General features: G+C 37.9%; 1 protein-coding gene across 1 annotated transcript; it reads left to right on the top strand.

Annotated features, from left to right (window-relative positions):
• Nucleotides 1–9,488: 9,488 nt before the first annotated feature.
• Nucleotides 9,489–10,730, top strand: LOC131650684 (uncharacterized). The gene has a single exon (XM_058920386.1). It carries the CDS (start codon nucleotides 9,489–9,491, stop codon nucleotides 10,728–10,730), a length of 1,242 nt encoding a protein of 413 aa, XP_058776369.1.
• Nucleotides 10,731–11,013: the final 283 nt, after the last annotated feature.

The raw sequence follows: 11,013 nt of genomic DNA, 5'->3' as shown, positions 1-11,013 counted from the left end.
TAAAAAGAGACCTATCATCTGAGTTTAAGGTAATTGCCCCTAATTGCCTTGTCATGCTCTATTTTCTATATTCTTTCTCAGAATTCTTCAAAAGCTGGCTACGCTCATTTACGAGCTAAAGTCCATTTTTCCTCTTTCATCTACATTTTCTGAAAACGAGCAAGCAAAGCAATTAAGAGCCCATGGAAAACCATGGATGCAAAGGGTGCCTCACACCTTCCCTTTGCATAATTACCCCCCGAACTCAGTTTTTTTTATTTAAAAGGTTTTTCCTATTCTTTTAGCCTTTCTGATTTAATTTGGATAAAATAAAAGTCGGTGGCGACTCTTGCTTACCGCGACATTTCGATCGATAAAAAGTCAGTTCACCGTATTACAGTGGACGAGTCACTTGTTTCCTCCGTACTTGTACCGGATGTGAGGATAAACCCCGGATCAATGGTGGATTCGGTTTTGATGCATGTACCCTGTAGATCCGAGTGGACCCATAGGATAGGAGGACTCACTGAGATTTAGTAATCTCACCCCAATCAACTTATATTTTTTTCAGGTGCAGTTTAGTAGTGTTTGGTCAGTAGCAGGTTTGGACTGAAGACTTGGAAGTGGTGATGGCTCAGAGACCTCGTCAGATCTCATTTTCCGCTGTGCAAGATCCATTGAAGACACATGTTTTGTAATTATTATTATTATTTCATGTTGTATTCTAAATGGATCATCTTGTATCCTTAGCTTTTGTATGTACTCAATATCAATTTTAACGTTTCATGCATAATATATTAGTCAGTTATGTATGGGGTGTTACGTATAAGCCCACCGCACAATGAGTCAGATGAATCCCATGTGATTTAGGCCTACTTGGCTACACAATCTCATCTGTGATGAGTTACCGTAATGACTTCCTAAATGGCGTCACTACCTCATCAATCATGTATATACGCAGGTGGTTATACAGATGCGAAAACTTCTACGAGACAGTACAAGCCCACCGGGCGAAAGCCTAGTGATTATCTACGTGATATCACTAGAGGTGATTCCGAAGTGATGTAGCCTACGTGGCATCACGACCCCACCATACCAAGCACGCCGATATGTTACATCAAGGTGGGAAACGCCATTCAAGACCCTCACCAGCATATCGCAATGGTAGCTCAGGTGCACAAATACATACCGAGCACGCCGATGTGTTACATCAAGGTGGGAAACGCCATTCAAGACCCTTACCAGCACATCGCAATGGTAAATGATGGAACTAAGTCCATAAACATGCCTTACCACCTAGTAGCTTAAGCTTACTCCGATTCAAGCATACACACATCACAGTATCAGCCATCACACAGGCAATCACATCTGAATGTTCAACCGGAACAAACGGAAAACAATGCATAATCATACATAACATTTCATGTGATTTATAACTCATTCAACATGCATATCAATGTCATAACCATAGTGTAATCATGCATTTAATCATCATTGAAACACATAATTACTCAAACAATCCCATGATAATTCTCAATCCAAAACAAGAGGCTTTCGGTTCCCAATTTGGAACGAAACTGCACTCAGTAGGGAAAAGTATAAATTCTGCAACAGGCCAGTTCGCTACGCGAACTGCCAGCGAAGCCCCGATTCGCTACAGCGAGCAGTAGCGATCTCCAGCGAATAAATCAGCTCAACTCCCAGACTTATTCGTTATTAGTTCGCTACAGCGAACCATTCGCTACGGCGAACCAATGTTTGCTACAACGAAGTTCTCAGCACAGGGAAAAATCATAACTTCTATAATACTCCAACACTTCCTTAAATAAGATCAAGGGTCCAATACTCGGGTTAGAAAAATATTATACAGCCTAATAACCAAGGTAAACGTCCTGGCCTAAGTTCCACACAAGGTGAGCATCTTATAGACATAATCTCAAGGCTAAAAGTGCTTATTCTAATACCAAGCAACACCTAATCATGTACCATAATTTATATCTGCATCAAAAGCATGTTATCTAAGCAATATCACATAGAACACTGAAAGACCTTTCCAACGCTTCTGACGGCACTCCGTTTCGAGTTGTAGAACTCAAGTTATGGCCGTTTTAGTGAAACACAATTATGCAGTCTGCAGCCATTCGCCGCGTTTGCTGTAGCGAACCTGACAGTGCAGAATACGAATTTGGGTTCCTCACTCCACTTTTTGCATCCCAAATCACCCCAAATGAAACCCTAACATGTATTGACATACCAGAACATGCAAGGACACCAAAAGAACACATTTTACACCAATTGATTAATTATGCAACAAGTTTATCTCAACTAAACCCTTGACATGCATAAATCCCAATTTCCTACCCAAGGTTCCTATCTAATGGAACTCACCTTAGTCTTTGAAGATTCTGAGTTGAAGAGGTTAAGAGGGTGATAATGGTGTCCTCAAGGTTCTCTTTTGATCAAAACTCTACCACCAATAGTGTCAAACCCGCATGAATGTCTCGTCTAAAATCAGCATCAGCTCCTCATCTTCAAACATGTTTATGGCCTTCAATACTGACCTCCCTGATACAAAATTTATATGCAAATTGAAGGGAAATTCGTAAGCTTTCCAAAAAGTCTGGAATCAGCTCAATCGGAGTTACGAACAGGAAGTTATTACCTTATTTGTGGAAGCTGTCCCATAGGTGCGAAAATGGAAATGATACATAAGAACATAAGCTTCTCTTCCTTCTCTTATTCTACTTCCACTATAAAAATTCTGATTTAGAAAGAACCAAACATTCCCTTATGTTTTACTTTTCCTTTGGACCAACTTACCCTTTAACTAAATGGTATTTACCAACTTGTCATTTAGTTCACTTCTAACTAAGCCCATAGATTCCACTAGATCAATTTAATATCACTACTAATCCTTTCTTAGTATATAAAATATACATGCTTAGACAATATGGGATATTACAGTGAAAGTTACAAAAACAATTTAAAGAGGAAACAAATATTTATAGGATATATTTATGAAAGAATAGAAAAATAAAATCAAACATTATGGTGTCATAAAGGCCATTCATTTTGCTTTAAATTCAAGCTTTACTTATATTTGATTGGAAACTAATTCAAATATGTTATTATTTCTTGCCACTCCAGATCCTAAAATTGGGCCTTGGTCCATTCCAACTAGATTGCTTAATGTTTTAGCTAAGGTTAGAAAATTGAATTTAACACCACTCATATTTATAGGGAGGGCGCCGTTGTAGAGCCTCATGTAGTGTGGCACATTCCAACTAAGTTTCTTGCTTCATCTTTGTATCATGATAAGTTATGTTTGTCTAATTTTAGATTTGTTGTTGTTTAAGGGATTCATTTGAGTCCCCCCACTCCTTTTTCGCATATCTATTGAGTTTTGAATTTATTAAAAAAATATATTAAGTAAAACTCATGTGTTTTTTCAAACTATAGGATTTTGTCCTGGTTTTTGTTTTATTGCATCCTAAGTTATCAATAGTTAAAAAGAGTAATATAAGAAATTAGTAATCACTTTTAATCAAATTATAACTTATTTGTTATTTTAACATAAAAAAAAGTATATACTACTTATAGCGAATGCGAACGATCCTTTGTTGGATGCCATTACTAGACTGCGAACACTTGATCTAATGATTGTGTGTGTGTGATATCTAATGGATTTGCCGCTCTTTCATAAGAAGAAAAATGAAAAAACTTGTAAAAACAAAACATTTATAAATTTTGTAATATATATATATATATTAAACAATATATATTTAAATTGAAATTGACAAAAATTATGTGTAATACCCCGTATTAAATTAAATGCTCTAATGTTATTAGCTGACACCGAGGTTTTATTAATTGGTACATTAGAGATACTTTCGGACATTGAGTTAGTAGTGTAACTTAAGATATTTTCTTATATCATTTTCCTTTTTGCTTTTCTTCTTCATTTTTCAACAAGAAGAGGAAGATAGAGAGAAGAAGTAGAGAGAAGGAAGAGCAAGAGGAGAAAAGAGGAAAGGCTTGGATCTTAATCATTTCTCCGCCGAATCGACTCATCAACGACTCGTAATCGAGGTGGGTTCTAGTTAGAAACTTATAACTTTTGATTTATGGATGAAAATCATAGTTTTGCATTTGGAGGTTTTCTATATAAAAACCTAGGTTTGTGAATTAAACCTTGGATGTTCATGGATATGAGTTGTAAACTATAGGGATTTCATGGTTATGTTGTCCTATGCTTTAGTATGAATTTGGAACAGGTTTGAGTATGGAGATAGTTGGTTTTAGTCTTTGTTGAATCAAAAACCAGAGCTGAGAATTCTGTTTTCGCGCGCTTCGCGGCGCGAACAAGGGGATGGCGGTGCGAACCTTGCAGATAATTCTGAGGTTTGGTTCTGCCATCAGTACGCGGCGCGTACAAGGCTTCGCGGCGCGATCACTATGGGAAATTGTTAGGGTTAGCTACTGCCATGGGTTAGCGGCGCGATTTAGCTATTGCGCGGCACGAACTGAAGCTTTCTTAACCAATTCTTTAGTTTAATGAGATAAACCGTTTCGATCATAACTGTTGAACCAAAACTCTGTTTTAATCACCGTTCGAAGTGGTAGGAAGCTAGGAGCATGTACTTTCTAGTAGTTGGTTTTGGGATCAAAGAAGGAATTATTTAATCGGTAATCAGGAAAATTGTTTGATTCCTCGAGTTGTTTTATCGTTTGGAATCATGTGAACGGTATACTTTTAGCAGAATGATTAATTGCCATATATTTGTGATAACTTGCCATTGTTTAAATGACAATGATGATAGTTGTTGGTTGCCTTTGGTGTAAACCTAGTATATTGTAATTGTTTGGTTGAGTCCTATTGCAGGTGGATTGGTATGCCTTTGTTATAATATGTTTATATCAAAGAGGTTGGATTAACTTCATTGTTATATGAATAAAGGATAAGTGAGGAAAACTAGGATTTGTTAGGTATGTGTAACTTAACAAAGAAAAACCTAGGATGAGACATTATATGGAACATACGTGTATTCAAAATTTTATGTGAAAAGGCTAACAGGCCTAGAGAAGGGCTAACAGGCCTAGTGATTGGCGTGAGCAATCACCATTGTATGATGTAATAATCGGAACCATTGTTTTTGTTTATTTATTTTTCTTTGAATGCTAACAGGCATTCTTTGTGCAGAGAGGCACTGTGCAGAGAGGCACTAATAATCTTGGCAGGTTTGATTCCCGCTTTTGTGTAAGAATGGAACCTAAGGGTAGAGACTTGTGATGGTGTACGGGCCATGTTAAGTGACGATTCATGGGGGAAGGCTCATGAATCCGAATCCATTTCGTATGTCAAGATTTTTTAAAGGATCCATGACTCGTGCCACCTCCTAGAAGTAGAAGGGGACGGGAATAGAGGGATACCTTGGTCACGGTTTTCGATTTGTAGTATTTGTGTTGAGTTGTTGAACTCTATGTATGATTCCATATAATGTTAGTGTGTGAACTCAAGGTCTAGTTCCTTGTTTTGACTTGAGATTGATAGGCTAGAACCTTGTAAAACCGAGAGGATCCATAGGATAGGGAACTCACTGAGATTTTGTATCTCACCCCATTATATATTGATTTCAGGTACTACAGGTTCCGCGAAGGGTAAGTAGAAAGCAATTTGATTCCTTATTCCTTATGTTTCTTTTTGGATATGGCGAAGCTTACGTTGTGGATTTCTTTTGTGATCATTGTTTGATCTAGTTCTTAGTATTTTCTTTTGGACATCTTGTATGTATTATGCCATTTGGTAGAACTTTTGTGTTAGGGCATTAATATGTATAATGTGTTGACTAGGAACTTATAAGTATTTTCAGTACCAAATACTTGGATTCATGTATACCAATATGCTTTGATGTATGTATTTATATATGGGTGTTACAGTTGGTATCAGAGCAGGTCGTATCCTCGACCTAGCCATGAGATATTATAAGTGCTTCTTCTGTCCAAGATGTGTTGTGTTCCCATGAATTTTGTTGTGTTATGACTATGGTATTGAGCCTGATCAACTTAATCCCATTTTGATGACCTCCAGGAACATGGCGGACGGACGCAGGACTCGTGGTCGACCCCCCACACGACATCCACAAGTGAATCCACCGGATGGCGGTGCAAATGTTCCATGGCCCCAGGTCATGCAACAGATGCAACAGCAGCAAAATCAGTTCATGTTGCAGATGATGCAACAGATGAATGGCGGTCATAATGTTCCAGTGGTTGTGCCCGAAGCTGTAGGTGGGACTTATAGAGATTTCATTCGCATGAATCCTTCGGAATTTCATGGTGGATTAGATCCTATAAAAGCGCATGAGTGGGTGGCCAATGTGGAAGGAATCTTTGAGATCGTGCATTGTAGTGAAGAGAACAAGGTGGTGTTTACTTCTCATTCGCTGAAGGGTCCAGCTATGAGATGGTGGAAGGGTGCTTCTGCATTGATGACTACTCAGGAAGTACCTAAGGAATGGGAAAATTTCAAGACCACTTTTATGGAGAAATACTTTCCTAGTTCGCAGAGGACTAAGAAGGAGTTGAGTTCCAACAGTTAAGTATTAGGGACCAAATAGTAGTAAAATTCACATATTTTATTGGTCCCTTTTAACTAATTTCTATTCAAATCGTATGGTTTTAATCACACAATAGGTAAATATGTAATTAGTCTTGTTTTAATTCTATTTGAGTAGGTATTTCACTTTCATTGCTAGTTTTGTAGAAATTCATATCATGAATTGATCAAAGAGGATACAAGCGGAGATAACGCAAGGAAGCTGCCAAGAAACCAAGGAAGAAGTCATCATCAATCCAGTTTGCGCCGCGTCCAGATGTTGGCGCCGCGAACTGAATCAAAATCAGAAATGTCCAAGTCATCTCAGTTGGCGCCGCGTCCTCCTGTTGGCGCCGCGAACTAAGCGAATCCAGCCAGCATGTTTAAGTGATGATTCTGACTTTTGTGGAGGCATGTGAAGTGGTGGCGTGGTAGACAACAAAAGAGCACTTTTTGGGGCTATTCACTTCTATTGGTCAATTGGGTGGCAAAAAGGGGATGGCAATCATTTCTCCTTTTGTCTCATTAGAAAGGAAATGAATGTAATTTTAATATATCTTTAGTTTGGAGATTTTAGTGAGTACATTATTCCATTACAGAAAAACAGTAGAGAAAATTAGGTTGAAGGCAAAAACGGGATTTCCTATCTTTGCATGTTTGCTATCATGGTGATGAGTAAATAAACAACTCTCTTTGCTAAGATTAGAGGTAGCTATTCCTCATAACTCTATGTATCTCTCTTAAATATTCATGTATGTGAATCTCTTATTGATTGAATATAGTATGAATCTCTTATTTTGAACTCTTATCTTTGATTTATATTATTGTTGAAAAAGATAATATAAATATTGTTTTAGAGATTTATTCAAACAATACATAAATTGTAGAAATAGATCTATGTATTGTTTATCGCTTGTATTGCTAGATAATGATGGTTAGATGCATGTTTAGGTGAAGAAATTACCTAAAGTTTTGTTTAACAATTATTACAATATTATTTAGGAATAAATAATATTGAGGCAATACTAGATGGTATTCATTAAATTAGAATTCATATACATGGTTTGAGGGAATGCATGAGTTTGGAATAGTGAACACTAATCTTGGCAAAGCACTTTTTATTTGAGAAAATCATATTTTACTATCTTAGTTTGTTTCTAAAATTCGAGATAAATTCCAAACATAAACCAAGCCCATTTTTATTTATCAACTTAAAATGATCACAACTATAGAACGGCGGTAATATCACCCAATCTCTGTGGATACGATACAAAAATATTTGCCGAAAGTATACTTTTCAACAAATTGGCGTTGCCGGGGATTGACGTTTGATATTGCATGCATTGCAATAGTTCATTGTTTTAAGTTGTTACTTTATTCTTAACTCTTTTGCGTTTCACTTGGTTTGCTAGTTTTGTAGATTCTTGTGCATGCGAGAAAAAGCTACCGAAGAGCAATTTCATTTCGATCCCGAAATTGAAAGAACACTCCGAAGGCTCAATAGCAAGACACGAAGAAGAAGAAAGTTAGCCCAAGAGAAGAGACAAAGAGAGGAGGCATCTACTTCTTCTAACAATCAAATTGAAGAAGTAGTTGTAGACACCTTTGAAGGAGACATGGCGGGTGTTGTTCCAACCGAAATGTCCGCAAATAGTCCAAGATGTACCGCTCAATTTGCACGCAATGCTCAAGATGGGGCAAATACAGAGATGAAGACCAGAATCCTTCAACTTGTTTATGCAAGTCCATTCACCGGAATGGATCATGAAGATCCTTTCGCACATCTCACCAAATTTTATGAGATTGCGGGTTCAACGGGAGTTGATGCGGCAAATGAAGAATCATTGTTCAAGAGGCTATTTCCACATTCATTGGTGGGAAAATCCAAGGAATGGTATCTCGATCAACCACCAAACGTGATGACGGATTGGAATCTATTGGAAGAGAAATTTTTAGAGAGATTTTTTCCTCAATCCCGATTCATGGAAGCCAAAACGGCAATTGCGGTTTTCACTCAAGGAGGCAACGAATCCTTAAATGAGGCTTGGGAAAGATTCAAATCCATGCTTAGAAAATGCAAGGGTCATGGTTTTGATGATCTCACACAAATTCACATCTTCCGCAATGGGCTTCAACCGGTGCATAAGACACTTTTGGATGCTACCACGGGTGGATCTTTAATGTTAAAAAGCACGAAGGATGCAACAATGATTATTGATCGTATGGCACTCAATGATCTCCAAACTCAACATGATAGGAGTCCATCACAAAGGAAGTCGGGTGTTCTTGAATTAAACACCAATGATGCTATCCTCGCTCAAAAAAAAATTCTTTCTCAATAATTTGAGTTACTCACCAAGCAAATGTCAAAGCTCCCACAACAAATGAAGGAAATTCATGGAATGCAAATGACTTCTCAAGTAGCAAGTTGTGAACTTTGCAAAGGTGACCACCCTACCGGCTTTTGTCCACCACCCGAAGGAGAGGAAGTTAATTATGTGAACAACCAACATCAAGGCTATCAAAGGCAACCTCCGTACCATAATCAAGGTTATCAAAGGAATAACCAAGGATTTCAACCTTCAAGATTCAACAATCAACATCAAAGTCCGTACCAAAGTCCAAATCCACAAGGTCAAGGTCAACAACCTCAAGGCAGAAGCTCAAAATTGGAAGATACTCTCGACCAATTCATGCAAGTTTCCATGGAGAATCAAAAGACTAATGTGGCTGCCATAAATAACTTAGAAAATCAAGTGGGGAAACTTGAAAAACAATTGGCCGAACAACATGAAACTCAACATGATAGGAGTCCATCATAAAGGAAGTCGGTGTTCTTGAATTAAACACCAATGATGCTATCCTCGCTCAAAACAAAATTCTTTCTCAACAAGTTGAGTTACTCACCAAGCAAATGTCAAAGCTCCCACAACAAATGAAGGAAATTCATGGAATGCAAATGACTTCTCAAGTAGCAAGTTGTAAACTTTGCAAAGGTGACCACCCTACCGACTTATGTCCACCACCCGAAGGAGAGGAAGTTAATTATGTGAACAACCAACATCAAGGCTATCAAAGGCAACCTCCGTACCAACATAAAGGTTATCAAAGGAATAACCAAGGATTTCAACCTTCAAGATTCAACAATCAACATCAAAGTCCGTACCAAAGTCCAAATCCACAAGGTCAAGGTCAACAACCTCAAGGCGGAAGCTCAAAATTGGAAGATACTTCCAACCAATTCATGCAAGTTTCCATGGAGAATCAAAAGACTAATGTGGCTTCTATAAAGAACTTAGAAAATCAAGTGGGGCAACTTGCAAAACAATTGGCCGAACAACAAACGGGACCTTCTTTTTCTGCAAACACTCAACCTAACCCAAAAGAGTATTGCAAGGCAATTATTACAAGGAGTGGCAAGGAGGTGAGTAATTGGGAGAGGAATGAAATAGTAGTGGAGGATGATGGATTTTTTGTTGTTGAAGATGAGGAGGATGAGATAGTGGTGGAAAAAGAAAAAGAAAAAGAAGGGGAGGAAGTAGCCGAAAAAGAGAAAAATGTGAAGAAGAATAAAAGAGAAGGAAAAGGAGTGAGTACGAATCCCGTTCAAAACCTACCCTACCCACATGCACCATCAAGGAAGGAGAATGCAAGACATTATGCTAGGTTCATGGATATATTTAAGCAACTTCAAATAAATATTCTATTCGCCGAAGCATTAGAACACATGCCAAAATATGCAAAATTCTTGAAGGACATTCTCACCAAAAAGAAAAGATATCCGGACAATGAAACTATTATGCTTGATGCTCAATGTAGTGCTATCATTCAAAGAACTCTTCCAAGAAAAGAAACCGATCCGGGACGAGTCATCTTACCGGTCACCATTGGAGGTACTTACATCGGCAATGGTCTAATTGATTTGGGTTCTAGCTTTAATCTCATTCATTTGTCTATCATAAACAGATTGGGGAATATTGAAATGAAGTCTACCCGAATGACATTACAACTAGCCGATAAGTCCACAACCTCACCTTATGGAGTTGCTCAAGACATATTGGTAAAAGTGGACAAATTTTTGTTTCCGGTAGATTTTGTGGTGGTAGATATGGAGGAAGATAGGGATGTTCCGTTGATTCTTGGAAGGCCATTATGAAAACAGCCCGGATGATGATAGACATCGATGACAGACTCATGAAAGTGAGGGTGCAAGATGAGGAAGTCACTTTTAATCTCTTTGAAGCAATGAAACCTCCCAAAGAAAAGCACGATGTTTTCCGTATGGATGTCTTTGAAGAGGAAGTCATGAGAGTTGCCAATCATGTTCATATCTCTAGTCCATTAGAGAAATGTCTCATAGGTGATTACAACAATTCTTTCAAAGAAGAAGAAGAAGAAATAGAGGCTATTTTGGAAAGATTGGAATCATATGGAGAAAT

Source organism: Vicia villosa, linkage group LG2 (assembly GCF_029867415.1).
Source record: "Vicia villosa cultivar HV-30 ecotype Madison, WI linkage group LG2, Vvil1.0, whole genome shotgun sequence".
Lineage (NCBI taxonomy): Eukaryota > Viridiplantae > Streptophyta > Magnoliopsida > Fabales > Fabaceae > Vicia > Vicia villosa.
Note: the sequence above shows the minus strand (reverse complement) of the source record. Positions and strands in the feature narration are given on the sequence as shown.

What these genes read in the sequence shown, in the direction of transcription:
- LOC131650684 (XM_058920386.1), top strand. Translation starts at nt 9,489, where the DNA reads ATGTCAAAGCTCCCACAACAAATGAAGGAAATTCATGGAATGCAAATG.